This window comes from Pezoporus occidentalis, unplaced genomic scaffold, assembly GCF_034315485.1.
Source record: "Pezoporus occidentalis ecotype Australia unplaced genomic scaffold, CSIRO_AGI_Poc_V1 ctg709, whole genome shotgun sequence".
Taxonomy (NCBI): domain Eukaryota; kingdom Metazoa; phylum Chordata; class Aves; order Psittaciformes; family Psittacidae; genus Pezoporus; species Pezoporus occidentalis.
The window spans coordinates 168-28,164 of NW_026916061.1; the positions used below are offsets into that span (position 1 = coordinate 168).

The following is a 27,997-nucleotide window of genomic DNA, read 5'->3' on the forward strand; positions in this document are numbered from 1 at the left end:
CCCCGCCACTCACGCACCTGCTCGCCTCCCCATTGGCCGACCCCACAGAGCCACGCCCCCAACCTTATTGCCCCCCCCTCACCGATTGGCTGCCGCTGCTGCCCATCAACCGCCAAGCCCCGCCCCATGGCGTCATGGTAAACATCCCGCGGGAGGGCGCGCAGGGGGCGGGGCTTCCCCGCGCACGTGTTCGGGGCGCGCCCTCCCCACCGAGGCCGGGACAGCGCCGCCCATGGAAGCCTTTATTGCCCCCCCCGAGAGCAGAGCCCCCCCCCGGCCCCTCACTTCTTCTCCTCCTCCTTCTTGTCCTTGCTCTCCTTGGAGGCCTGCGAGGCCAGCGAGCCCATGGCGTTGCGGATGGCCTCGTTGTTGGGGTCCACGCCCGGCAGGTTCTCCAGCACGCTCTGCAGGAACTCGGGGTCCTGCATCACGTCGTAGTCGTCCTCCTCCTGCGGGGACAGCGAGGAGGGGATGGGCACAGGCCGGGGTCACCTCCTCATCCTCCTCTTCCTCCTCCTCGCGGACGGAGGGGGACAGGGATAGGATGGGAAGCGCACCTTAGCGGGTTCGGAGGTGTCCATGGCTGTGCTGCTGTCCACTTCCGCTGCCTCCGCCTGGGCAAACTCTGTCGGAGGAGAGGGACAGTGGGGGCAGAGGATTCACTCACCCACAGCCTGCCCACGGCGCAGGGGAGCGAGCCTGGCACCCGTCCCCCAGTGTTCAGGGAGGGCTGGACCCTGCCCAGGTTTGGGGTCCCAGCATCACTTGGGGACAGGTTGGGCATAGGGGCCGGTGGCTCCGTTCCTGGAGTCACAGGAATCTTCCTTTGGGAATGGGCTCCAGGCACTCACCTGCTCCCTGCAGGGACATCTGCATGGCGTAAGCAATCTGCTCCTCCTCCGTCATGCTGCTGAGGTCGGGCAGCCCGGCCCGGCCAAACTCCTGCTGAGTTATCGTCATCTTCAGCAAAGCATCGTCCGAATCTGCACAGCCAAAGCCCTGCTCAGGAAGCAGCAATGGGGCTGCCCCCCTGGGTCCAGCGCCCCACACAACCCCTGTTTCCATCCACACACGTGGCATCACTGGGGAAGGGGACGGGAGCAGAGCCGCTGAACACACTACCCAGGATACCCAGGACAGGAATGGGGCAGTTGGGAGTTCCAGCAGAGGCAGAGGTGGTTCCTCAGCTCGCTGCAGGTAAACTGCCTCCCTCCGAGGTGCCAGGGGCATAACCCAGCTCCTGCCTCGCACCCCAGCGGCTCTGGGTGCTGCCACACCGCACAGAAGGGCCCTGCCAGGAGCAGAGCTGCATCCCCCACTCAGGCAGCCTTACTGCCACAGGAGCCATCCCCAGGGAACACCCTGCCGGGGTATTCCCTGCCCAGCTCCTTACCATCCCCAGCAGTGGCCGCTATCCCAGCCTCAGCTGCAGAGGCAGCTGCAGCCCTCCTGGCCTCCTCCTCTTGCCGCTGCCTCTGCTCCTCCATGGAGACACGCAGAGCCTGCAGAGACGGGGCCAGGCAACGAGCTGAGGCAGGCAGGGCAGGCTCAGCCCACAGCCACCCTCCACGTCCCCATCGCTCACCAGCGCCAGCTCCGGGTCTGCACTGGGGTCCACTCCAAACTCGAAATCGCTGGCGCCCAGGCCCAGCATGGCACCGCCTTCCCCGGCCAGGATGGGGGAGCTGATGAGGGCATCAGCCAGGCTGGGCCCCGGTGGCACCGTCACCAGGTGGGAGCCGGTGCCATCCTTGCCGTTCAAGGTGTTGATGAAGGCAGTCAGCTTGTCTGTGTTGGCTTCCTAGGGGCGAAGAGGAAGGCTGGGGTTAGAGCTTTGCCTGGACACGGGACTCTCCACTGGCGCAACTGCTGAGGAGATCGAGGCTCAGAGAGCTCTTCATATCCTCCGGTGCCTGAATAAGGGCTCTGGGGCGGGAGGGATTCAAATCCCGCCTTGATCTTACGCCAGAAGCATGGCACAAGGCTCACCTCTTCTCCAAAATTAATGATGTCCACGTTGACCTTCTCTTTCTTCAGACGCTTCGCCAGTTTCACCAGCTGCAGCGAGAAGACACCATGGCATTAGCTTGGATTTTGGCTCTTAGGCACTGCCCTGGGCTCAGCAGTAGCAGTCATTTCTCTCCTTCTTAGTAGCTGGTGCAGCGCTGTGGGTTTGACTTTCAGCCTGGGAGCAGCACTGATAACAGTGAGGGTTTTACTTGCTGCTCAGTAATGTTGACTCTGACCAAGGACTTTGTGAGTCTCACGCTCTGCCAGGGAGCAGGGGAAGCCAGGAGGAAGCAGAGCCAGGACACCTGACTCGAGGTCGACCCCTCGACTTTTGGAGTCGGGGATACAGAGGATCCGAGGCCGGCTGTACCCCAACTGAAAAAGAGATCCTGGCAGCCGAGGCTCAGGAAGCCCTCAGAGCCCAGCGCGGGCCGCTGTGGTTTGAACCCAGCCGGTAAGTGAGAGCCACGCAGCCGCTCGCTCGCTCCCCACCTTCCTCCACCCTCTCCCGGAGGGATGGGGAGGAGAATGGACAGACTGTACCTGCCATGGGCTGAGATAAGAACAGCCCAGGAGCTAAGGTCTAACACAAACCACTGCTGCTGCCACCGGGGACAATAACGATAAGGGAAACAACAAGGGAAGAGAATACAACCGCTCACCACCCGCCGACCGATACCCAGCCCGACCCCAGCAGTGATCTGGGCCTTCTGGGTAACTGCCCCCCGTTTATATACTGGTATGACGTGCTGTGGTACGGTTAGGTTGGGTCAGGTGTCCTGCCTCTGCTTCCTCCCCTCCCTGGCAGAGCATGAGGCTCACAAAGTCCTTGTTGCTAAGTAATGGTCCCTCCGACCAACCAAAACCATCGGTGTCATCAGCGCTGCTCCCAGGCTGAAAGTCAGAACCACAGCACTGCACCAGCTGCTAAGAAAGAGACAAATGACTGCTGCTGCTGAACCCAGGACAGGCACGTTGAGCTCATCAAAACCAGACAGCAGCCCTAAGGAATTCAGTCCTGGAGGCCCAAAGCTCAAAATCAGCTTCCCACTTTCAAGGCCTCCCTGCAGGAAAGCGTTTGAGGTATTTTATCTCTCCAAGGGCACAGTGCCCAAGGCCCTGCGAGGCAGCAAGAGGGACCTGTTCCTGCCCAAGCCAGGAGCTATCCCCATCAATGGGCACAGCAGGAGCCTGGGACGGGCAGCACCTCCTCCTGTTCCCGACCTGTTCTCTCCAAGAGACCCAGAACACCTGCATTAACTTCAGCCGAGTTAATTCAGATGCCAACACAACAGCACCTTCCCAAGGCTGAGGGCAACGTTTCTGCACAGGAACATGGATTTCCTCCCCTAGCTCCCCAGGCAAAAAGCCCGGAGTGCTTTATGTGACAGCCACAAGGCAGGAGGTGCAGGTCGCAGTGCAAGCTCTCTTTGGGAGCTATGGATCTCTGCCCTTGGCTCAGGCCTGGCTGTGCCCAGGGATCTGGCCCTCCTTCTGCTCCCAGCTGAGAGCTGCTCTGCTCTGGGGTATAAAGCCTTACCCCAATACAGGGCAAGCAAATGTGTGGTTGCAAGTGGAGTGCAGAGCATCCCCCACCCACCCCGCTCTCCTTTACCCATTACTCACATCCTTCTCGTTATCTTCCACAGGGCTCCCCACAAAGGCAATGATTCGCATCTTGTGGTTCTTGCCTTGGCGATGCTTCAAAGCCAGCTGCAAGACAGAAGCTCTATTGTACCTGAGGAGCAACCTGCAGGCAAAGAGGTGACCAGCTGTCACCCTGATCCTTCTCCCGCTGCGCAGGAAGGCTTCAGCTGAGTGCCAGGAGAGAGCTCTCAGCAGCAAGCCCCCAAGTGCCCTCAAGCAGCAGGGCCCAGGGGCCTCCCTGCTCTGGAAGTCACGGCTCTGCTGGGAGCACTTTGTTGGCAGAGCAAGAAAACAGGGCAAAGAGGTGGCCCCGGCCTGGGGGCCGCTCTCCTCGGGGTGGGAAGGGCTCTGCAGCTCAGCTGCATTTCGGGTTCCTCCAAAGCAACCCAGGGCCGGGCTATAAAACTCGTGAGCTTTTAGACTGGGTTTCCTCCCGGGGCTTTCATCTGCAGGCAGGGAAAGTGAGGCAAAACCAAACTGATGTGCCCAGCAGAGCAGGGGGAGAACAAGATTTCTGCCGCTGAGCCACGCACCGGACGGGGAACGTGAGAGACGCAGTGAGGCAAAAGCAACGACAGAGGAAGGAGCAGACTTGCCCCTGGGAAGCCGCTTACGTGAGCCACTCGGATCCCTGTGCAAAAGGTGATCTTCCCTTTGGGCTGCACCGTGTGTAGCTTTGAGAGGATCCGTCCCGTGTCCGGCGTGAGCGTGGTCAGCACCTCACAGTTACTGCGGCGCAAACACACTTCCTTCAGCCACTCTTTGTGAAACCTTCTATTTGCCACAGGGGGGAGAGCCCTCCCTGCACACCCTGGCCCCCGCCCCAGCCCATTTTAAGGGACTCTGCCTAAGAGGGAGCTCACAGGCCCTGGACTTCCACAGGAGAACGGAGCAATCCCCCTCCTGGGGCCATGTGGGAGCTGCAGTGGCAGCTCAGCCCTTATTTAACCACCCTTAGGGCCACAAGGGAACAGGTCTGGCAGGGAGCTCCTGAGAGAGAAAAGCCTCCACAGCCCACCCTGGCATCGCAGGAGCGAGCCCAACAAGCAAGAGACCGGGCAGGACCCGGCTTTCCTCGTCCCAGTCCTCCCAGGATGGGTTTGGTTTCAGACTGTGCTGTTGCTGCCCCGTGTTCCAAGCCCTCTCATGGGTGCGCTCCTCAGCACCAGGATCACCGCGGACCCCCCGCCCCAAGGAGCATACTTGGCTAACGTGATGAGCCCCACGTTGTTCTCGGGGTTGCTGCGGGTCTTCGAGTGGCACACGATGTTGACAGCGTCCTGCTGGGCCTGCAGGCGGGTCGGGAGGAAGTCCCCGTTCCTCATGTACTCGCTGTTGTCAACGCTGGAACAGAGAGGGACAGAGGGGGGGGGGGGTCTCAGTGGAGGTGCAGCCCCCGAGGGTGGGGTTTGGGACCCACGCCGGTGGTGACGGATGTGTCCCAGGGCAGGATGGATCCCCCCTGCATCCCCAGAGCTCTGCCTCGCAGGGCAAACGCCGGGAGCTGGAAGCTCCCGTTCCTTGCTGAAGGGAGCTGGACCCCCGCTGCCGCAGCACCTCCCCTGGGCAGCGCAAAGCTCCGTGTCCGTCTCTGCCAAGGGGTCTCCAGCAGGGCGGAACGCGGCTTTCCCAGCGCCCTCCGCCCCGGCCCGCAGCCTCCCAGCGAGGAGCAGCAGTGCCCCTCAGCGCCCGCGGGCAGCGGCCGCACCACGATCCAACCCCACCGCCACGGCCCCACGCTCCCCCCACACCGCTCCCCGATCCCCCCCCACAGCTCCACGCTCCCTCCCCACCGCCCCACGCTCCCCCCACACCGCTCCCCGATCCCCCCCCACAGCTCCACGCTCCCTCCCCACCGCCCCACGCTCCCCCCACACCGCTCCCCGATCCCTCCCCACCGCTCCTCGATCCCTCCCCACCGCTCCCCGATCCCTCCCCACCGCTCCCCGATCCCTCCCCACCGCCCCACGCTCCCTCCCCACTGGTCCACGCTCCCCCCACACCGCTCCCCGATCCCTCCCCACCGCCCCACGCTCCCCCCCCACCGCCCCACGCTCCCTCCCCACCGCTCCCCGATCCCTCCCCACCGCCCCACGCTCCCCCCACACCGCTCCCCGATCCCTCCCCACCGCCCCACGCTCCCTCCCCACCGCTCCCCGATCCCTCCCCACCGCCCCACGCTCCCCCCACACCGCTCCCCGATCCCTCCCCACGGCTCCACGATCCAACCCCACCGCTCCCCGATCCCCCCCCACAGCTCCACGCTCCCCCCACACCGCTCCCCGATCCCCCCCCACCGCCCCACGCTCCCTCCCCACCGCCCCACGCTCCCTCCCCACCGCTCCCCGATCCCCCCCCCACAGCTCCACGCTCCCCCCACACCGCTCCCCGATCCCTCCCCACCGCTCCCCGATCCCTCCCCACGGCTCCATCCGACCCCAAACCCTTCCTCCTACGGAGCCTTGGGGAAAGCGAGCAGCGGTTGAAGAAGGGCTTGGGCGCCCGGTTTAGGCCCAGGGGAAGGGCTCCCGTGGAGCTTTAACGCCAAGGGAAGGGCTCCCCCCGCTCCGTGACCACCGCCCCACGGCAGGGCAGGGACGGACGAGGAGGCGGCACCGGCAGACCCCAACCCCCCCCCAAGGGCCTCCATCCCTGCCCCTTCACCCCGCTCCAGGCCCGCGATGACTCAGGGAAAGGCGGCGGAGCCCCGGGCCGGCCGCGGGGGCTCGGGCTCGCTCCGAGCGGTGGCGGAGCCCCGGTGCGGGGCGGGGCGGGGAGGGGGCCGCGCTCACCAGACCATGGTGCTCTCCAGAACCATCCTGCCGGCCGCTCCTCCGCACCGGCACCGGGCACCGAGCACCGCCAACAAGGCGCCCGTGGGTTGGCTCCACGCTACTGGCCAATCCCCGCTTCCCGTCTTGAGAGGTGAGCGGCGGAAGGAGGTGAGGGGCATGCTGGGAGGTGTAGTCCCGGAAAGGCCCGGTCGCGTTCGGTTCCGTTCCCGTTCCCATTCCCATTCCCGTTCCCGTTCCCGTCCCCGCAGAGAGGCGCAGGAGCAGCGGGCCAGCAGCACGGGTTTGTATTGTGCGGGTCGGACGAGGCCACAAGCGCTACAGAGCCGAAAGGACAACGGTCACGCACGGAGCGAGCTGCTCCCGGGGCCGGGCTGGGCCCTGCTGTGGTCCCAGCCGTGAAGGACCGTGTGTGACCATGTGTGACCATGTGTGACCATGATCCATCCACATCCATCCATTCGTGACCATGATCTATCTACATCCATCCACATCCATCCATGTGTGACCATGATCCATCCATGTGACCATGATCCATCCACATCCATTCCTGATCCATCCATGTCTGACCATGATCCATGTGTGACCATGATCCATCCATGATCCATCCATGTCTGAACCATGATCCATCCATGTGTGACCATGATCCATCCACATCCATCCATGATCCATCCATGTGTGACCATGATCCATCCATGATCCATCCACACCTATCCATGAACCAGCCATGTGTGACCATGATCCATCCATGATCCATCCACACCCATCCATGGACCAGCCATGTGTGACCATGATCGATCCACATCCATCCATGATCCATTCATATCCATGATCCATCCACATCCATCCATGTGTGACCATGATCCATCCACATCCATCCATGATCCATTCATATCCATGATCCATCTACATCCATCCATGATCCACCCATGTCTGACCACGACCCATTCATATCCATGATCTATCCACATCCACCCATGATCCATCCACATCCATCCATGTCTGACCATGATCCATCCACATCCATCCATGTCTGACCATTATCCATCCACATCCATCCATGATCCATTCATATCCATGATCCATCTACATCCATCCATGATCCACCCATGTCTGACCACGACCCATTCATATCCATGATCTATCCACATCCACCCATGATCCATCCACATCCATCCATGTCTGACCATTATCCATCCACATCCATCCATGATCCATTCATATCCATGATCCATCTACATCCATCCATGATCCACCCATGTCTGACCACGACCCATTCATATCCATGATCTATCCACATCCACCCATGATCCATCCACATCCATCCATGTCTGACCATGATCCATCCACATCCATCCATGTCTGACCATTATCCATCCACATCCATCCATGATCCATTCATATCCATGATCCATCTACATCCATCCATGATCCATCCATGTCTGACCATGACCCATTCATATCCATGATCTATCCACATCCACCCATGATCCATCCACATCCATCCATGTCTGACCATGATCCATCCACATCCATCCATGTCTGACCATTATCCATCCACATCCATCCATGATCCATTCATATCCATGATCCATTCATACCCATCCATGTTCATCCATGTCTGACCAGGATCCATCCACGATTTATGCATGATCCATCCATGTGTGACCACGATCCATCCATGTGTGACCATGATCCCCCCATGTCCATCCATGTGTGACCATGATCCATCCATGTGTGACCATGATGCCCCCATGTCCATCCCTGATCCCCCCATGTCCATCCATGTGTGACCATGATGCCCCCATGTCCATCCATGTGTGACCATGATCCATCCATGTCCATCCATGTGTGACCACAATCCATCCATATGTGACCATGATCCCCCCATGTCCATCCATGTGTGACCATGATCCATCCATGTGTGACCACGATCCCCCCATGTCCATCCCTGATCCATCACCTCGCGCTGATCCAGAGGCTCCAGCGGCCACTGCTGCCCGCTCCCACAGTGGTGGGGCTGGAGAAGCAAAGCCCCCTCCTTGCACCTGGGGGGGGTTAAAGAGTCACAACCCCCAAGCCCCAGCCCTTGGAAACACGCACAAAGAAGAAAAAGCAGTTCTGGAAACCCATTACAAAGCAGAGGTCAATACAGAAACACCCCCCCCACCCCATAGGAATAACTATCCCCAGGGAAAGGAAAACAAACACTTAAATACAACTCCATAAATATTCCATCATGAAAAACAGCTGAGATCTGGGCTTCTTCCCGCCTGGTTAAAAACAAACAGAAGGGGTTAGGGGGCAAGATAAGAAACAAGTGTCTAATATAGACAGTTACCTGGGCTGTAACGGGGCAGCGGAGCTCCCAGCGAGGGCCAAGGGAAGAGCCAAGCCCAGGCAGCCCCGAGCCGAGCTTCCCCCCGCTCCCGGCTCCCATCCCGACGTTCCATTGCCATGGAAAGGTTCAAGGAGCCCTTGAGACCCGGGTTAGGGCCGGTGCCTGTCCTCAGCATCCCAGCACCCTGCGTGGGTCCAGGCAACGCCAGCGCTGGGCATCCGGACACGCAGGGACAGGCGAGGAAAAGAGCAAAGAATGAAAACGCTTCCCTAAAACCCCACCAGCCTGCGGCCCATCCGCGCCGAGAGGCTCCGGTGGAAGGTGGGAAGAGACCTGGCTCTGGACCATCACCTAAACCCTCCCTTTGGCCATTCCGTGTTTCCATAACCATCGCTGGTTGTTCCTAGAGGAACCCCTTGCGCTACCACGAGGGTAAGCTTGAAATGACTTCTTTAATGTCCCTGAGGATTCTGAGCCATCAGGAACACAGGGAAGAATCACTTCATCCCTCTTCAAAAAGCACTCTGTGACCCTAAAGCTCAGTCCCACATCCGCTCCGGGATCGCTGGGAGGCTACGCCCGCTGCGGGCCGGGCATCCCGGAACAATCCCCCCCCTTCTTCCAGCCTTTTACTTAAGAAGAAACCAGACTCCCACTGCCCCACGCTTGTGGGGCAGCTGTGCCACCGGAGGGGGAATCCCTGCCCCAAGCTGCCAGGAGCGGCCCAGCTACAACACAGGCAAGGTAGCCAAAGGGAGCCGAGCCGTAAAAACCAGGCTGGATCCGCACGCGGGGCCAAGGGCAGGGGAAGGGAACGGAACGGAGCACGTTGGGTTTGGTCCGGTTGCTTAAGAAATACCCCTATAAAAGTGCCCCTCAGCAGAGCTCTCCCCCTCGGCTGCGGCTCCACTGCGGGCAGGGAAGGGCCAAAGGGGCCTCGTTTAAAAACCCCAGGGCCCAAAGGAATCCAAAAGCTCCCCGAGCCCCAAAAAAGCTTCGTACATTCAAAGGCCTCTGAGCAACGCGGCGCTGCAAGGCTGCACAGGAGGGGGCAGCAGCCGGGAGAGAGGAGCTCGTGCACAGGCAGTGAAGCGCCTGCTGCCCCTTTCTGCCTCAGTCACAGCGGGTGCTTTCTGGTGGAGCACTGAGAAAAAAAAAACACAAAAACCCCTATTTGGTAAAAAAAACCACCCACTAAAAATAGCACGAGCACACTGCGGGAGCAGGAAGGAGGGCAGGGACCGAATCCAGAGAAACACTTAAATTAAAAACGTGGCTAAAGTACAAAACCAAACCGTGCTGCTCCGGGGCAAACGGCCCCAACGAGGCTCCAGTGCCCGCTGCCCACCCCAGGCACTCCAAAGAGTCTCCTGTCCTCGCCGCCTCTGTGGGGTCGCATGGGAAGCGGCCGCCTCCTGCACGTCGGGTCCCTTCCGCAGAGCAGTTCCTCCTCTTCCTCCTCTTCCTCCTCCTCCCGGCAGCCGCCCTTGCTCTCCCCAGGCTCCAAGCAAAGGAGGACAGCAGGGACGCAGCGCTGGGCTCTGCTCTAAGGAGACCTTCAGGGGTCCGAGGCTCAGCTGCGCTGGCTCGGTTCTCGGTTAATGCTATCCCGCTAAGTGTGGCCCAACCTTCAGCCTTTGGGTTTCTGTCCACGTAAGATTACTTAGGAATAAAAAAGGGAAACATAAATCAGCAACAGGGGCTGAATTCTCTGTCAGACTCCACGGACCACGCAGGGAACAGAACCATCTGCTTCCATCGCAGCAATCCCGTGTTGCTTCACTGTGAAGAGAAAAGAGGGGGAGATGCCAGGGAGGGCTCAAGCCTTCCTCTGAGGTCTCCTGCTTCGTCTTCCCCTCAACCTTCTCCACCCCAGGAGAGGCAGAGGGGAAGGGGATGTTGAGCTCAGGTTTAAACCAGCCCCCGTCCTACGTTACAACAGGAGGGTCTGTGAGCAGCTTCACCCCTTTTATGTGCCATCGGACCCACTTTGAGCCCTCAGGGAAGAGCAGTGTCTCTGCTTTGCCTCTTGCTTACCTAAGGCACTTGGGGCAGCAGGTTAACACGAACTTGTGCCCGGCACCGTTCACAATCCAGAGAGGGATGAAGAGCTCCTGCTCTGGTCAGCTGGCACATCCCGCTCTGTGCCCATCTTCCCAGCACAGCCAGGGCCCACGGGACCTCCCCCAGTTCTCCCTCCACCTCCCAGGCTGCTCTTTTCCTCCTAAACGGGGAAGTACTCACAAAGCTTATCTCAGTCTCCTGCAGGTCTTCGAGCTGCTCTCTCAGCTCTGCAGAGTGCTCGGGTACAGAAGGCCCTGGGGAGCCACTGGTGGGGAGGGGGAAACAGAAGGGAGAGACCTGTAAAGCACTTGTTCAAGGTGAGCTCTCCATCACTCACGTTCCCTGGCCTGCTCGCCAAGGAGATGTCCCAGCACAGCACAAAGGCGCTTTTAAGGCAGGTTTAACACAAGGCAACACGATCCCTGCTAGGGCAGGCACCCAAACCACCACGTAGAAGATCAGCCCGCCAGGCCTGACATGACTTCAGCTGTTAGAAACAAGGAGCTTTTGTCCAGCAAAGCACCAGCAACCTCTTTACAGAAGTCTTGGAGCACCTCAGCAACACAGGAATGGTCCTGGGTGAAAACAGGCCAGGGACAAAGGAAGGACAAAGCACGGAGCTCAGCAAGTCTCAGCCTTTCCAGACAGAGGAACCTGTGTTTGAAAGTGCCCCTGGCAAACCTCTTACGCTCTGAACTCAAGCTGCAGCCTGACAAAAGGACATACAACCCGGGTGCACTGAGCACCTGATGCTCTGGAGCGAGCCCCATCCTGCCTTCCCCCTGTGTGCACCCTCAGAAGGGCAGACCCTGGGGAGATCACTCCCCTTGGCACAGGGCTACAGAGATGTAAGGGTGGTGAAGACCCCACCAGAGCAGCCAAGTCTGGAGAGAGAAAAAAGCCAAGCAAAGAGCCCAGGACCAAGCTGGGACATCCCAGTGCTCTCAATCAAAACCCACAAGCTGCTTTCACCCCTCCTCGGGGCTGGCAGAGCTTTGGGGACCAACCAAGGTTACAAAAGTGCAGCGGGTTTGATCTCACCCACCAGGAGCTGTGCTTTGCCCAAGAAGGGTGCTCAGCACCGGGCAGGGTGGGGAGGACACCATCCTGAGAGGTTTCACCACACAGAGATGCACTAAGGAGGGCTGAGCCCTTGCACAGGGACACCCTGCGTTCCAGCACCCACTGCACAGAGCCTCTGGAAGCACTGGCCAGCAGCAAGCACGAGGCCAGACCCCCGGTGTAAAGCCTCACTGAGGACAGCCTCTGGACAGGAGAAGGTTGCAGGCAAAGTCTGGGTCCTCCCCTCACCTAGGCAGGAAGATGCCAGGAGCTGTCCTAGTCAAATCCTTTGCTGAGCTGTCAGCTTTATGCACTTGCACGCCCACTGACCTACGCAGGGATTGAAGGGAGAGAGACCCGCAGTTAAGTTCAAAGGAGCACCTCAGGCATGCTGACCTACTGGAAAGGAGCAGCTCTGGTTTCGGATCCCTACCAAGAAGTTTCCATGTTTTACAGAGGGAGTAAGAGGTCTTGATTACAACTGCATCTTATTCTCCTGCAGCTCAGGGGAGAGCTGGCACTTGCAGCTGTGCCACGGTGCAGGCACTTCCAGCTGTGCCATGGTGCAGGCACTTCCAGCTGTGCCATGGTGCAGGCAGTAGCTCAGCACTGGGGAAGACTCTTTCTGATTGCTTCCAGGAAGAGAAGTTAACTTGTATGAAAGGGATCATCCTCTGACCACAGCTCCTCCTCGTCCTTACCACTCCAGCAAGAGATCGACCACTCAACAAGAGCCCCCAGCTCCCTCAGGGCTCTCCATGCATTTCAGCTTCCGAGACAACACTGAACCACGCTGCACACATCCTGCAGCCTCCTTTCCCGAGGGGTTGTAGGAGCTCCATGCCAACCCTAAGTTGCAGGAAAGCCCAACCCTCTGCGGAGAGCAGCAGGAAGGTCAACGTCAGCATCACCCAGCACCACGTCAGCGCTCTTCACGTACATTTTAGCAGGGACACTTCCACCAACTCACTTGAATTAGCACAATTACCTCGACTCCAGAACAAAGCCATTAAATACAGACCACACAAGGAACTAAGAGCCACCGGGACCCTCACACAGCTCAAGCAATGCAAGATCACATCACCTGTAACAGACACACGATGCTTCCCCCTTGCACGTGCTTGAACCGACGGCACTGAACTTGCCCCACGACACCAAGAGCTCCCCAACGGGTGTTTCTGCGAGCATGCCAAACCCCAGGAACATCCACAGAGCAGCACAAAGTCCTCCCATGCCTTGGATCTGCCTTGCAGGAGCCACCAGCCTGCCATGGGCCCTCACCTGTTTGCAGGCGAGTTGAGGCCTCCGCTGCCCAAGGAGGATGTGGACAGGGTCGTTGCGATGGAATCGCTGTTGGCTTCATCCACTGGCAGGGTCCTGGGCAGGAGATCTGGGCGACCAAGGTGGGAACCTGAGTTGAACACAGACTGTTCCATCACCAGCACAAGCAGGATCCTATGGCACGAGCGCCCACACTGCCCAAGGGTTGGGGTCTGTGCTGCATCCCACCCCGGACATCTGAGGCACCCAGGCACTGCAGCCCCAGCCCTGCAGGCAGTTCTCTGTTCCAAGTGCAAGCCTCCACACAAGTGCTTAACCCTGCTTCTCCCCTGGCACAGATCCCATGTTGGGAAGAGACGAGGCTCACTGGACTGCCACAGCACCTCAGCCCCCTTCCCAGCGGGAGGCAAGGGCCAAGCTGATGCTTGGACAAGGCTGAAAGATTCCATGAGGACACACGAGCTAACGATTCCCCCCCTCCACAATCTGGTCTCATCCTGGTAAGGTTTATATGCTGCAACAGAACACCTGGAAGCAGCAGAGCCTTTGCAGGGCTCGCTGCTCCTCCAGGGCCTTTCTTCTGGTGTCAGGCTGCCAAAAGCCATTTGGTTTCCTGCACCCACAATAATCACCCCCCCCCCAGCCCCAGCAAGAGCACAACCCAACGTGGAGGGGTCTCACAGAGCTTCCAGCAGACAAACCCAAGCTGGAGAAAGAGCTCTCCAGGTTTTTAACCCAGGCACCAACCTTGCTCCACATCCGCCTCCGTCGTCACTTGTGCTTTCGTCTCGCAGGACACGTGTGACAGGGAAGGCACTGCCCCTTGGCAGCTCCGCCGCGGGACGGCTGCGCCGGACCGGCTCTTCTTAGACGGGGATGGCTTCACTGAAAGACAGAAGCCAAGAGAGCCCTTTTCAGACAGCTTCAGGAAGGAGGAAGAGACTTTGCAGTGATAGCCCGGCCCCGGAGCTGTGCCCCAAAGGAACAAGCTGAGGGATGACACAGCTCCTGTCGGGTCACATCTCTGAGGCAAGAACAATCCGGGAGGCAGGAAGATGCGACACAGCACGAGAGAATTCCTAAAGCTTCCCAAGCTACAGAAGCCAGAAACCACGGCAACGGCCAAGAGCTCAGCTGTGCCCAGGTACTTACAGGGTATTTTCTTGAACGCCGTGTTGCACATGAACCGTTGGAACCTCTCGGCATAGAAGCTGGGTCTGTGCACGGATACAGTGTCCTGGAAGTCCAAGAAAGAACCTGGTTTAGTGAGTGACCGAGGTGAACAGGAGCACCTCGGGCTGTCAGCCTTGGAACACACAGGGCTGGGCTGGACTGGGACCAGGCAGGGCTCCTCAGTCGCTCTCACTAGCAGCTGTGAGAAGCGCAGTAGCTACAAGCAGTGGGCACTGAATCCAAAGCAATTAATACTCCTTAATGAGTATGGAGATGACCAGCATCACCAAGAGCAACCCTTGTGCTAGTACCTAGAACATACCCTGACATAGAAAGAGGGCAAACACACCCACCCCCCTTGGGAACCCAGGATCTCAGGAGCAAGGGCAGCAGGCACAGCTTAATAAAGACACTGGCACGGCTGCTAAGCAAGTTCAAAGGGCTGCTGCTCCACTTACCCCATCGTGCACGAGGGCCTTCCAGGAGTGCTCCAGCTTCTTGACAAGTCTGACAAAGGAAAGGGTTTTTGCACTAAGTCCCCACTCCCTGTGTCATTTTGGGCTCGCTCAGCAGTGACCCTGGCTCCTGGCCACAACACACTGCAAACCCTGACTGCTTCGGCTTGGGATCCTCTTCATTGTCCCCCACACACACCAGGGCTGGCTGCACGGTTCAGCCTCCCAGAGGGAGAGTTTCACAGGCCTAATCATCAAGGACAATGAACTTGCAGGGACATTTAGCAGAGGCTTTATACACGCAACCCCTGCACACTGCGCTTTGGTATAAACAGAGGAAAAGGTAAACCTTACAGCGAGCTTTCATTTTATAGGGAGAAGTGGTTAGGGCCATTTTAAGCCACCACTTGTTCTGTCACTTGCCACCTCCTGCACAGCACCTGTGCACAAGCACCAAGCACACAAAACCAACTTCCCAAGAGCAAATCTATGCCAGGAACTTGAAGCAAATCCAGTAAACAAGACCCAGAAACTGATCCCCAAATGCCCAAGGTCAGGGAAATAGAAAGTAGTAAAGAAGTTTGTGCCTTAACCACTTGGAAGCCAATTGTGACAACCAAGCAGGGGCAACCCGGGCTGTGAAGTGGTCTTCACCGGGTGACACAGCTGCTCTCAAGGCTTTCTTACCTGTAGGACTGCAACACATCAATGATGCCGATGTACAGGAGGAGCCTCTCCCCCTTGGCGTTGCGGGCTGGAATTCCTCCCATCCTAGAAGAGGACAGGGCACACACGTGAAGCAGGGAGTTCTCAACCCCCCACTGCCTCTCTCATGCACCCTGGCAGGGGCTGAACACTGTGTGAGCTATTTAACAGGCGCCAGCATGCAGGAGGCACCCCCAGTGGATTGGGGAAGAGCAAAATGCTCCCCAGTTAAGCTGCTGAATCTCCTGAGAACTGCCCCCCCTCTTTTCCCTCTGGGACAATTGTTAGTGAAGATCAACCCCAACTCTTCAATACAACCTGGAAGGCACGAACAAAGTCTTTTACACATTAAGGAAGGGAAATCAAAGACAAATCTGCTACCAAGACCAGCCTGGCAGCAATCCCATGCAGCCCATCTAAGTTCCACCTCCGTTAGCCAAGCTTGGGTTTCACTGGGAAGAGCAATCCCAACACAGACTTACTGGTCATCTGTTTCTATGGTGCCACCTCGCCGGGCCTCTCCCTGGATGGATTCCATGGCTGTGGAGTAAAGGGCCTTCTGGGCAGCGGGTCGCCGCATGTCAGCCTGCAACGTCCCGTCGGCCAGGGCGTGCTCCCTCTGTGCCAGGTCCATGTTATGGATTGCAACAAGCAAACTGTAATCCATGATTTTAAAGCTCTGCAGGACCTGGGCAGGAAGGCAGCACAAGCTCAGTCAGCAGCACAAGCAGTGGCACTGTCAGAGCAGTTGCAGAAGCATAGTCAACAGTTGTGCTTAGAGCCCTGAGGTGATGCCTTTTAATCCAGTTCATCTCCAGTCTAATCCATCTATGTTAATGCATCCACAGTCGCCAAAGGGAGTGAGGGGAAAGCCATGGGTCGTGGTCCTGTGCACACAGGGACTCAAACCAGGGGAGAACAGCAGGGTCTCCACAGCTGCCCAACCCTGCTGCCCAGAGCCTGCCCTGCTCCAGAGCCCAACCTCAGCAGAGGATGCTTCCTCCACCTCTAGAGGCAGTGCTGGGTCTAATTCGGGTTGGAAGTACTGAACAAAACCAGAGCCAAGGTCCTGCTTGTCCATACCATGACCACTACACAACACAGGCTCTCCCAGTGAACAGGCAGAGGCTCCAAGGGTGGAGCTGCCACCTCCTTTCATGGGAAAGGATCTCCACACCATCCCTTCACTTACCAAACAGTCTCTTTGCAACGTTTTGCACAGGGCATTATACATGTCACAGTCTAAGAAGAGGCCGTCGGGGATGTCCTGCATAAAATCCAAGTCCTTGTATGTGGGGAAGACTTTCTCCCTCTCCTTCTGGGACGCTCGGCGCTTGTAGGTGGAGCCCTTGAGGTCGTACTTCAGGTGCATTTTGACAGAGCGGGGCAGCAGGTTGTTCATCACAACAATGCGGATGTTCTTGCCCCCAGCCTGGACACAGTAGAGGCCGTAAAACTTTGGCAGCAGCGTCCTTGGGTTCTGGTTCAGATTCTGAAAGACCCAAGACAGAAACACCTTCAAAGCCCTCCTGGTTATGCAGAATTCATAGAATCATGGAATGGTTCGGGTTGGAAAGGACCTTGAGAGCATCCAGTTCCAACCCCCTGCCATGGGCAGGGACACCTCACACTAAATCTCACTTGAGGCTTCATCCAACCTGGCCTTGAACACCGCCAGGGATGGAGCATTCACAGCCTCCCTGGGCAACCCATTCCAGTGCCTCAGCATCCTCACAGGAAAGAATTTCCTCCTTAGATCCAATCTAAACTTCCCCTGTTTCAGTTTGAACCCGTTACCCCTTGTCCTGTCACTCCATTCCCTAATGAAGAGTCCCTCCCTACCATCCCTATAGCCCCCCTTCAGATACTGGAAGCTGCTCTGAGGTCTCCCCGCAGCTTCTCTTCTCCAGGCTGAACAGCCCCAACTTCCTCAGCCATTCCCATGCTTCTGGATGGAAAGGGAGCCAGCAGTGATGCAAAGCCACTGCCACCAAGGGCAGGTGAACACAGGGCACGGATGGGTGATGCCTCCCCTTGTTAACAACCTCTCTGCACAGCTGAATGGGTCAGAGACAAATTGCAGGAAGGAGTTTGCTGCTTACTCACACAGCAGCTAAGCTGGGGAGGCTTGAGCAAAGGGAGACACCGTGCTTACCCTCGGCCAGCTGAGAGAGAAGCTGCCACTCAGCTGGGGCACACATCGGCCGCCTACCAGGCGGTTACAGGGGTGGCTGTGTCACCCCGGTGCACCCGAGGGACCCTTCCCTAGCCTGCAGGCCCAGGCTCACCCCAGTGACTCACCATGTAGTAGCCAGGCAGCAGCTTCTGCAAGAACTCAGCCTCTTTGTGCTGCACGGTTTTGATGATGAACTCATCGTCGCTGGACACGTAGAAGAGGGATCCGCTGGCCCCGGAGTTTGAAAGCTCAATGAGAGGCTCACTGCAGAGCGAGTACTGAGGAGGACAAGGGCAGAGACACACAGGAAGCATGGGTGTGAAGGCTCTTCCTGTCCAACACGGCCAGGGGCAAACCCCAGGGTCACAAACGGCATCCACTGCTGTGCTCCCAGAGCCTGCCCGCGGGGCCTCCCAGCACCCCCCCGGCTCAGGCAGGGGAAGAGGACACCCATCACACAGAGCACAGCACAAACAGGAGCCTGCTCTGAGCACCAATCATGGAATCATGGAATGGTTTGGGTTGGAAAGGACCTGAAGATCATCCAGTTCCAACCCCCTGCCATGGGCAGGGACATCTCACACTAAACCAGGGCACCCACGGCTCTGTCCAACCTGGCCTTGAACACCACCAGGGATGGAGCATTCACAACCTCCCTGGGCAACCCATTCCAGTGCCTCAGCACCCTTATAGTAAAGGATTTCCTCCTTAGACCCAATCTAAACTCCCCCTGTTTCAGTTTGAACCCGTTACCCCTTGTCCTGTCACTACAGTCCCTAATGAAGAGTCCCTCCCCAGCATCCCTATAGGCCCCCTTCAGACACTGGAAGCTGCTCTGAGGTCTCCCCGCAGCTTCTCTTCTCCAGGCTGAACAGCCCCAACTTCCTCAGCCTGTCTCCATACAGGAGCTGCTCCAGCCCCTGCTCATCCTCGTGGCCTCCTCTGGACTTGTTCCAACAGTTCCACGTCCTTTTTATGTTGAGGACCCCAGAACTGCACCCAATGCTCCAGGTGAGGTCTCACCAGAGCAGAGCAGAGGGGCAGGATCACCTCCTTGGACCTGCTGGTCACGCTCCTTTGGATGCAGCCCAGGACACGGTTGGTTTCTGGGCTGCGAGCGCTCCCTGAACCCAGCTCATGTTCGGTTTCTCATCAGCCAACACCCCCAAGTCCTTCTCCTCAGGGCTGCTCTCAGCCTCTCCCCCAGCTCACCAGGTAGTCGTCCGGTCGGATCCCAAACAGCTCCCGGAAATAGCGGAAGGCCACTGGAGCGTAGGTTTTGAATCGGAAGTCGTTGTAATGGTGAGCTGGGGTCAGGTTGCTCCCTTCACTGGGCAGGGGGGAAGCACACACACAGGTATTGCCATTTGGAACACTGCTTAAGGAAGTGCCCTCAGTGCAAACACCTCCAGGGGAGCTGCTTCTAACCTGCCCAAGGGCCGGAAAGCACCCACAAGAACGGGACACACGCAGGCAAACCCAGCGGCAGGCCTGCCATGGCTCACAGCATCAGTGATGGACACAGAGAGGGAAGAACCAGGGCTCTTCAGGCAGAACCAGGCAGGAGCCAGCCTTGGCCTGTACACAGGAGTCCTGTGCTCACTCCTGCACTCAACTGTCCTGGTTTGGTGGGGCTCCCTCGTGTGCAAGCAGGGTTAGGAGCCGATGTTGCTACTCACTCCCACTGAAAAGAGAAGGAAGCAAGCACCAACCTGGGGAAGAAAATGCTTTCTACTACGTAGAAATCTTGCATGAGAACGTCTCTTTCGGGTTTGGTGCTCAAGCTCCCAACTGTGTGTGTAATGCCCAGCTGAATGGCACCCTTCAAGGCAGATGATGTTGTCTGGAGGGGCAGAGAAAGGAGTTAGACAACACGGAGCAGCAGACTGGAAATGGGAAGGAAAGGAGTTAAAAGAGAGCCCCCACTCTAAACCAGTGCTATAGCTGGGGTATTTTACACCTACTGCTTCCAGCTTCTGTCATTTCTCTCTCATTGACTAACATCACTTTGGCATCACACCCCTACATCCCTGACAGCATCCTGCTTGATGCCTGTGCTCTGGGTGGTGGAGCCATAAAGGACGTGAACTGAAACCTCAACACCCTAAAAAGGACTGAATTTCATAGCCCCCACCTGCGTGTCCTGCAGTCAGAGGGGGAAGATCTCCAGGGGCAGATTACCTTCTCCCTCCATGAATAAGCACACTTCTTGCCACCTTGATCTTGGAACTATACCCTTGGAAGCTTGCTCTTCCCCAGCTTGGGCACAGACTCAGGTCTTCTACAGGACAGGGCAGGCATGGCCAGCACACAAGGCATGCTTCTCTTTGGTGCTGCCACGTCCTTGCCTCTGCCTCCCTTGCTGGGTCGTGGCTCTTTAACCCTGAGGAGTTCATTGGCATTCTTAGATAGGGAGCAAAGCCATGAACCCAAGAACAATGCAGGGCTGTGCTCCTGCAACAGCGACTCACATTGAGTCCTCTTCTGCCTGCGAAACACTTGCTCTCATCTCAGAGCACTGAGACGTGCTCCAGGCTCTGACCAGCAGCACAGCAGCCCAGAGGTGTGCTCAACACCCTGGAGTTACTATGGCCTGGCAGGTCCTGAAGCATGGAGGTACAAGCTCTGCAGAGCAGGTGCAGCCTTGGATTTGTGCACTGCAGCTCACGGACCTTCCACTTGGCTTGTACATAAAGCCACGAGACCCAGAACGAGATCCAGGCCTCGGGAGCCAACTCATCAGGGTTTGTTTCCTTCAGCTAAACAAAGGCCAGGCCCTGCCAGATGGGAGACATCGCCCTAGATCAAAGCATCTGGCAGCACAGGCCACTGCCGTGTCCGGGGGACAAACATCCCAAGTGCTTTCCCCAGGCACATCCTCCATGAAACCTTTAAAACAAATGGGAGCATCTGCCCCACTTCAGTGGCTTTGTCAGCACAGCAGCAAGAGTCCTGCCCCCAGCTCCCTGCAGAGAAAGCAACAAAAGCTGGCAGTGACTCCACCTTGTTGCTAATGTCCTGTTCTACTTGAGCTGTACCCGGTATTTACTTCAGCAGGATTGATTCTGCTTTCATTCCCTGCCCTCTAAAGGCTCAAGATGCTTGCAAACAGGTCTCGGCTCACCTTGCCCTGCTTAAAACTGGTTGAGAAAGAGCAGGGCACAGCAATGCTGCCTTGTTTGGGGACACAGAGCCACAGGGGCGGGTTGCCAAGGCACAAGCATTCTATCAGGCCCACAATAGCGTGCTCACCATCACCTTCACAGGGCAAAGCGTTTTAACAACCAACTTCCCAGCCCTGGAAAAGGCAGGGATGGAGAAAGGGCAGGATCACAAACACTACTGCAATCCCTCCCACTCTGACTCCCAATGGACACACGGAGACACATCCGGACTGGACCAGAAGCTTGGCTTCCACGATGCCCTGAAGTGCCCCTCTGGAGCCATTACCCATTTCATCTACACCTCGAAGTCAGCCTGGCTTCAGAGGATGTTGGCCCAACCTCCCACGTCCCCCAGACAGGAAGCAGCATCCCCAATCCACACACGTTAAGAGGCTCTTTAGAAACACTCAATCTCCCCTTTGTAAAGCAGATTCCAGCAATACCACAAGAGCTACAGAAACCCTCGTGCCCACAGAGCACAGAAAGCACCCAAAAGCCAGAAGAGGCCTCAGAAGTGTTGCTGATGGGGAGGGTTTAAAAGCAATCCCCTCTTTAGGAGGCTGCAGAAGGGAAGCTGAGCAGCCCAGCTCCACTCTTCTGGCTGCTTTCCCCTGGGGTTGCCTTCAGTGACTGTCCCAGGGGTCAGCCAGCATCTAAGAGGAACCTCATGGGACACCCTGCTGAGGAGAACAGCAGGGAAATGAGTGCCAGAGGGAACTCACCTTCTTGTAGGTAGTCTCACCCGTGGAGTCCACTCCTCTGTGCCCTTTCTTTATGGTCTGTGAGCCTGGCTGCCCGGAAGCACCTGGCATCTAGGGATGGGGGAAGAGGTAAGAAGCAAGGATGTAAAACCCAGATGGAACCTGTGAAGTGCCCCCTGCTCAAAGCCAAGGACCTTCAAAGGACTGAGTGAACCCTATGTGCTTGAGGCTGGCCATCTCATCACAAACACCTCCATGCAAGACCATGGATGGGTTTGTTTCTCAGTCAAAAGCTCCCGCTCGCAGCACACCCCTGCGGTGTTTTGGTGGCCCAAGAACCGCTCGGTCCCAGGAGAAGCTGGGTTTTAAGCAGAGATTCCCTTGGGAAGGAGCAACGCTCACATTCCTCCAGTGAGCAGCACCTGCAGCACTCCCAGCTCGGAGCCTGGCTCGCTCCTGACTCCAATGGGACTGGAAAAAGAGAAGGTGGGTCCAGGATTCCCTTGCCTCAGCCAGGGAACAAAGCGCCTTGGTCAGAGCCTTACCTCGGGGGTGAGGGACTTCTTGAAAGTAGATGATCCTGCCAAAAGGAGAAAGGCACAATTAGAAGGGGGTCATCGTGATTACGCAGCCCCAAAAGGCCTCTCACAGGGCCTGCTCTGCATCCCAAAAGCACTGACTCACAAACCAGCACTGACTCACTCCCAGCTTCTCCTCTCCCGGCAGGGAGCCCCAAGGAAACGCTGCTCTGCTGCCTGCCTGCAGCCAAACTCACTCAGAACCATGGAATAGTTCGGGTTGGAAAGGACCTTGAGATCATCCAGTTCCAACCCCCTGCCATGGGCAGGGACACCTCACACTAAACCAGGGCACCCAAGGCCTCGTCCAACCTGGCCTTGAACACTGCCAGGGATGGAGCATTCACAACCTCCCTGGGCAACCCATTCCAGTGCCTCAGCACCCTCACAGGAAAGAATTTCCTCCTTAGATCCAATCTAAACTTCCCCTGTTTAAGTTTTAAGCTGTTACCCCTTGTCCTATCACTACAGTCCCTAATGAAGAGTCCATCCCCAGCATCCCTATAGGCCCCCTTCAGACACTGGAAGCTGCTCTGAGGTCTCCCCACAGCTTCTCTTCTCCAGGCTGAACAGCCCCAACTTCCTCAGCCTGTCTCCATACAGGAGCTGCTCCAGCCCCTGCTCATCCTCGTGGCCTCCTCTGGACTTGTTCCAACAGTTCCACGTCCTTTTTAGTTAAGGAACATAACCTGTGTGCTTGTGCCTTCAGAGGGGGCATCAGCCGCCTTCAGTGGGCTTGGGTGGCTTTGCAGGGTTCCTGCCATCCATTACCCAGCACCGGGAGGTGATGGACCAGCTCCTCTCTCTTAGGCCTCGATTCCTACCCAGGGTTTTTGGTACAGACCCTGCCCTCTACCATGTGTCTGCACCCCAGATCCACCAGGCAGACCGAGCCCAGAGAGGCCAAGAGCTGCCATGCAGGGACCTTGTAGTGACAGGACAAGGGGTAACGGGTTCAAACTGAAACAGGGGAAGTTTAGATTGGATCTAAGGAGGAAATTCTTTCCTGTGAGGGTGCTGAGGCACTGGAATGGGTTGCCCAGGGAGGTTGTGAATGCTCCATCCCTGGCGGTGTTCAAAGCCAGGTTGGATGAAGCCTTGGGTGCCATGGTTTAGTGTGAGGTGTCCCTGCCCATGGCAGGGGGTTGGAACTGGATGATCTTCAGGTCCTTCCCAACCCACCCCATTCCATGGTTCTATGCCCCTGCCCCACCAGCACCCCCACGGACCAGCCCCGTGCTTTCTGCCTCCAGCCCCCAAGAGCAGACCAGGTTTTCCAGGTGTTTTTCAGCTCTGTTTCAGCCACAGCAACAGAAGCGGGGAGCCCCCCCCCAGCCAAAGCAAGCCCTCACCCATCACACAGAGCAGGCAAAGGGCCGCTTCCCCCCGCATCCACCGACTGCTTTCCCACACTGAGCACTGCAACACAGCCCTGGAGCTGGGCCCACGCAGGGCTCCCTCATCGCTGCCTGGCAATGGAGGACTCCTGCTGCGAGGCCATCAACGACGACCGCGTTTCAACCAGAGGACCGCAGCAAGCCGGGTCCCCGCCATCAACGCCCTCATCTCAACGCTCGCCACGGGAGCCAAGCAGAAGGCGACGTGTGACAAACCCCTTGTGCTGAGCAGAGCCGGCCCAGAGCAGCACCTTCCACCTTCCACCACCACCCCTGGCTCCCTGTGGACACAGGGGAGCTCATCCACACACACTGCTCTTCGCACTGGAAGCAGCTCACAGGCAGCGCTCCTCTTCCTCGCCACGCTCGGGGCTGCCCCCCTTCATCAATCACAGCCCCTGACACTGGCCTGGGTTTGGGAGCATCTCCAGCTGAAGGGGGACTCCATCACCGTGACACAAGGCTTCTGACCCATGGAGGGTCAGGGATGGAGGAAGCATCTCCGGCATCACAACAGAGGTGCTCAATAGCAATTATGCCTTTGTTTGAAGCAATTCCGTGTCATTATGAAAACAGAAACCTCTATAAAGAACCACGACTTAAGCAGCACTACCAGTCCTGTAGCCTTGGAGATTTACTATGCTGGTAGTCAATCATCTGTGCAAAAAAGGGTTCAACCCAAGCTCTGCAGCCAGCGGAGCCAGCAGCAAACCCTCCCTGGTGCCTTAATCACAAGCCACACGCACTGAAAGCAGGAACATCCAAGCAGCCTGGTGGGAAGAGCATCCCAAAGCGTGGCCTGAGCACGACGCAAGCACCTCAGCAGAGCACCAGCTCCCCCTTCCCCTCCCTCCTCAGCCCTCCCCGCGGGGATGTGGCCAGGGACAAGGAGCACCCCCGGGCCAAGGAAGGAAAGCGCAGCCTGCGCCCGGTTTCCGCAGCAGGAAGCTCCCCTCCCTCCCGCTGCTTTCCAGGGCTGCTGATGGGGAAATGGGCAATTCCTGTCTGACCACGCTACAAACGCTTCTTCATCCCCCAGTGCATGGTTGGGGGGTGGCACGGGGATGATGGGGTCTGCTCAGCTCCCGCTGCAGGGCTCCAGAGCATCCTCCTGTCCTGCAAACCCCAGTCCTCCCCATCACCAAGAGCTGAGGTCAGAGAGAGCAAACCCGAGCTTTCCACAAGGAACCATTCCCGTCACCTCCACCTCTTTTGCCTGCTCTGTAACAGCAGCTTTGTGCCTGGAGAAGGGAAGGTGTTAAAAGCCACGGCGCACGCGTTAACAACGTGGAATCATTTCACAGCTCTTTGGGGATCCCTTTAAATGCCTCTTCCCAATGGAAGAACGCATTGGCCACAGTTCCCATCCTGACAACCGACAAAACAGCCCGACACCCCTAAAAGAGCCCGTTGTGGCCAACAGGAACCCATCAGCCCCGTCCAACACTGAACCCAGGCCATCCCAGAAGCTTGCTGCCTTCTTTGCCTCCTGATTCCGGGAGCAATCCCTATGGGCACTTTGGGGGCATTCCTCAGAGCTGTTTACTGGAAGCTGATTCAACCTGAATAAATAGCTCCTGCTTGCTGCTGCCCGGGATTATTTTCAGCGGGCAGCAGACGGTATAGGCTTACCAAGCATGACGTGAGAGCTGGGAAAACAAGCGAAGGAGTTGTGGCAATGGCACCTGGTCAGGCTCGGACAAGGAGCTCCTCGCCCACCCCATAGCAGAGGAGGATGCTGATGCGGCACGGGCAGCCCTATACCCGCTTGGCTCTGTTTCTAAGCAGAGGTGCTCAGATTTCAGCTGCTCCTCCCGGCTTGGACCAAAGGGCAAAGGGGAAACGTTCACAGCCCCGCACACATCACGAAGCTCAGCTGTGTGGAAGGAGCAGGGCATGCTGAGCCCCAGGATGCATCACCCCAGCGCCAGCACGCTCGGCCCCGCCGCCCATCACAGGGAAGCAAACGGGTCCCATTCCTGCTCAAAACCAGGACCATTCTGCTCCCTCCCCTGGACCCTGCCTGCACAGGGGGCAGTGTGAGCCCATGCCTGAGCCCCCCACCAAACTCTACCTGCTTGGAGCCTCCATGGACGCACCCACCCCGCTGGCCCCCCTCACAGATGGCAGCTGGGATCAGTTCCCTTCCCTAATCCAAGGCCGGGGCTCCAAACGGGAACAGCAGCGAGATTTCTTCCCTTCAAAGTGCAACGCAGGCAGAAAGCGAAGCAGAAAAGCCCTTCTGGAACAATCCTGCTGGGGCACCCAGGGCTGCGCAGAGCTGGGGAGAGGTCAGGAGAGCGCTTACACAACACGCTTCGATGGGACAGCAGCTTTTGTTGAGCAGGGCAGCAGCTTGTTTAGTGGGAAACAACCCCAGAACACACCAAGTGTTGTCAATCCTCAAAAGCTGAGGCAGTAAAACTGCACTCTGGTTACTGGCCGGGGGGAAGGCATGCTTGTCTGAAGCACACAGATGCAGTACAGCTACCTCTTCGAAAGGACTTCACTGAGCAGCACAGAAAGCTGAAATCTACACAAGGAGAAACAAGAAGGTTACAGAGGAGCCGTGGGGAATGGAGAGATCAGCTGCTCGAGGAAACAGGAGAGGCTTCCCGCAAGAAACACTGACACCAACCCTGTTTCCACAAGTTAAGGCCCAGACTTTGCAAGCAAAACACTTCTGAGCGGGGCACCTTCACTGTGCACAGCAGAATCCTCTTCCAGGGCGCTGGAAGATGGAAGCCTACACATTGAATTGGCTTTCCTTATGGAAAACTGCAGAAGTGTGGCCTGAGCGGAGCCCGAGCCAATGCTCTGAATCATGGCAGCTGGGGATGGATGAAAGCCCACGAGATCAGGCAGCGTGCCCCTGCCAGCCCACACCACGGCCCTCCAGAGCAAGATAAAGCACTCACAAGCACTTGATCGGGGCTGGAAGGCCAAGCAGTGAGGAATGATGGTGAGATTCCCTGCATCAACAGGTCTGCTAGAATCATAGAATAGCTAGGGTAGGAAAGGACCTTGAGATCATCCAGTTCCAGCCCCCTGCCATGGGCAGGGACACCTCACACGAAACCAGGGCACCCAAGGCTCTGTCCAACCTGGCCTTGAACACCGCCAGGGATGGAGCATTCACAACCTCCCTGGGCAACCCATTCCAGTGCCTCAGCACCCTCACAGGAAAGAATTTCCTCCTTAGATCCAATCTAAACTTCCCCTGTTTCAGTTTGAACCCGTTACCCCTTGTCCTGTCACTACAGTCCCTAATGAAGAGTCCCTCCCCAGCATCCCTATAGCCCCCCTTCAGACACTGGAAGCTGCTCTGAGGTCTCCCCGCAGCTTCTCCTCTCCAGGCTGAACAGCCCCAACTTCCTCAGCCTGTCTCCATACAGGAGGTGCTCCAGCCCCTGCTCATCCTCGTGGCCTCCTCTGGACTTGTTCCAACAGTTCCACGTCCTTTTTATGTTGAGGACCCCAGAGCTGCACACAATGCTCCAGGTGAGGTCTCACCGGAGCAGAGGGGCAGGATCACCTCCTTAATGTTAAGGGGTCCAGGAGCCTGGGGATGGAGGCGCGGGACGGGGCTGCTGCCGAGGCGCTGGTGCCAGCCGGGCAAAGGGCCAGGGGAGAGCCAACCTCTGCCGCGTCATGCGGGTGCTCCTGGACACGCTGCAGCAACGGGAAAGCCTTCCCCAACCTCTCCTGAGCACAAAGCCTGCGCGAGGAGGGCAGCCCGCGGTGAAGAGGTTTCCATGCACGAGGTCAGCAGCATTCCCGGCGTCCCCAGGAGAGCTCTGCAGGCAGGCACGACCCCCCTAAAGCCACTTAAAAACCAAACCAAGCACCAATGCCTTCCCCAGAGCTGAGAATGACCCCCGGAGGGGTCTGGGCTGCCCTCCATCGCACAGCTCATGCACACAAGCACTGCCTCCCCTTCAAACTGTGCCCCCACTGTTGGGGCTCATCCCAGCCATTCCAGTGTCCTTGAGCGCTGCCATCCTACCCCAAGAGAACCCACTGGGGCTGGGGAAGGGAACGTTCTCCTTCCCAGCACAGCAAGGAACAGCAGTCACAAGAGCACCAGCAGCCCCCGTGTCTGGACGTGCACGGAGCACGTCTGACACCCGATGTAGAGCCTCCACTGAACACAAACCCCACCAAACTCAGGGAAAACCCCTGGGAGGGAATGAAAGGAGCTCGAGGCACAGGATGCCTTCAGCACCAGGGATGGAGAGCAGATGGCAGGAGCCTTGCACACAAAAGGCCACCGAGCAACGGCTCTGCAGCATCTGCTCCCAGACTCCAACCCCAGCATCCCTCTCCAGGGAGCAGCAGGGACCCAGAGCCCAGCAGCCACAGGAACACTCTGGTCCTTGCTATGGAGCTGCTCGGCGGAGCGAGAGCACCCCACAAGTGCAAACCCACAGGGAGCAGGAGCAGCACAAACA

At 57.8% G+C, this 27,997-nt stretch overlaps 2 protein-coding genes across 3 annotated transcripts; both read right to left on the reverse strand.

The window, feature by feature from the left end:
- Positions 1–252: 252 nt before the first annotated feature.
- On the reverse strand, positions 253–6,567 carry PSMD4 (proteasome 26S subunit ubiquitin receptor, non-ATPase 4). Its single transcript, XM_062642391.1, has 10 exons — positions 6,450–6,567; positions 4,861–5,001; positions 4,272–4,386; positions 3,637–3,723; positions 1,990–2,058; positions 1,586–1,801; positions 1,394–1,502; positions 852–983; positions 558–625; positions 253–449 (listed from the first exon to the last, which is right to left on the reverse strand). Exons 1-10 carry the CDS (start codon positions 6,473–6,475, stop codon positions 282–284), a joined length of 1,131 nt encoding a protein of 376 aa, XP_062498375.1. The 5' UTR covers positions 6,476–6,567; the 3' UTR covers positions 253–281.
- Positions 6,568–10,038: 3,471 nt separating this feature from the next.
- PIP5K1A (phosphatidylinositol-4-phosphate 5-kinase type 1 alpha) lies at positions 10,039–22,256 on the reverse strand. 2 transcript variants are annotated; one of them, XM_062642389.1, is made up of 15 exons: positions 22,117–22,256; positions 21,593–21,682; positions 19,419–19,549; positions 18,919–19,036; positions 17,832–17,984; positions 16,723–17,022; positions 16,013–16,218; positions 15,513–15,596; positions 14,829–14,877; positions 14,350–14,434; positions 13,945–14,082; positions 13,198–13,327; positions 12,166–12,246; positions 11,035–11,119; positions 10,039–10,572 (listed from the first exon to the last, which is right to left on the reverse strand). In XM_062642389.1, the coding sequence occupies exons 2-15, from the start codon at positions 21,680–21,682 to the stop codon at positions 10,570–10,572; spliced, it is 1,653 nt and encodes a 550-aa protein (XP_062498373.1). In that variant the 5' UTR covers positions 22,117–22,256; the 3' UTR covers positions 10,039–10,569. The 2 variants fall into 2 exon arrangements, with proteins under 2 accessions (XP_062498373.1, XP_062498374.1); XM_062642390.1 differs by lacking the exon at positions 12,166–12,246.
- Positions 22,257–27,997: the final 5,741 nt, after the last annotated feature.

What these genes read in the sequence shown, in the direction of transcription:
- PSMD4 (XM_062642391.1), bottom strand. Translation starts at nt 6,475, where the DNA reads ATGGTTCTGGAGAGCACCATGGTCTG. An exon ending in GGGCTCATCACGTTAGCCAA is followed by an intron (nt 4,387 to 4,860) that starts GTATGCTCCTTG and finishes TTTGCGCCGCAG; the next exon opens with TAACTGTGAGGTGCTGACCA. An exon ending in ACACCTCCGAACCCGCTAAG is followed by an intron (nt 450 to 557) that starts GTGCGCTTCCCA and finishes CTGTCCCCGCAG; the next exon opens with GAGGAGGACGACTACGACGT.
- PIP5K1A (XM_062642389.1), bottom strand. Translation starts at nt 21,682, where the DNA reads ATGCCAGGTGCTTCCGGGCAGCCAGGCTCACAGACCATAAAGAAAGGG. An exon ending in GGCGTTCAAGAAAATACCCT is followed by an intron (nt 14,083 to 14,349) that starts GTAAGTACCTGG and finishes TCTGTCTTTCAG; the next exon opens with TGAAGCCATCCCCGTCTAAG. An exon ending in CCTGGCATCTTCCTGCCTAG is followed by an intron (nt 11,120 to 12,165) that starts GTGAGGGGAGGA and finishes CCTCCCCACCAG; the next exon opens with TGGCTCCCCAGGGCCTTCTG.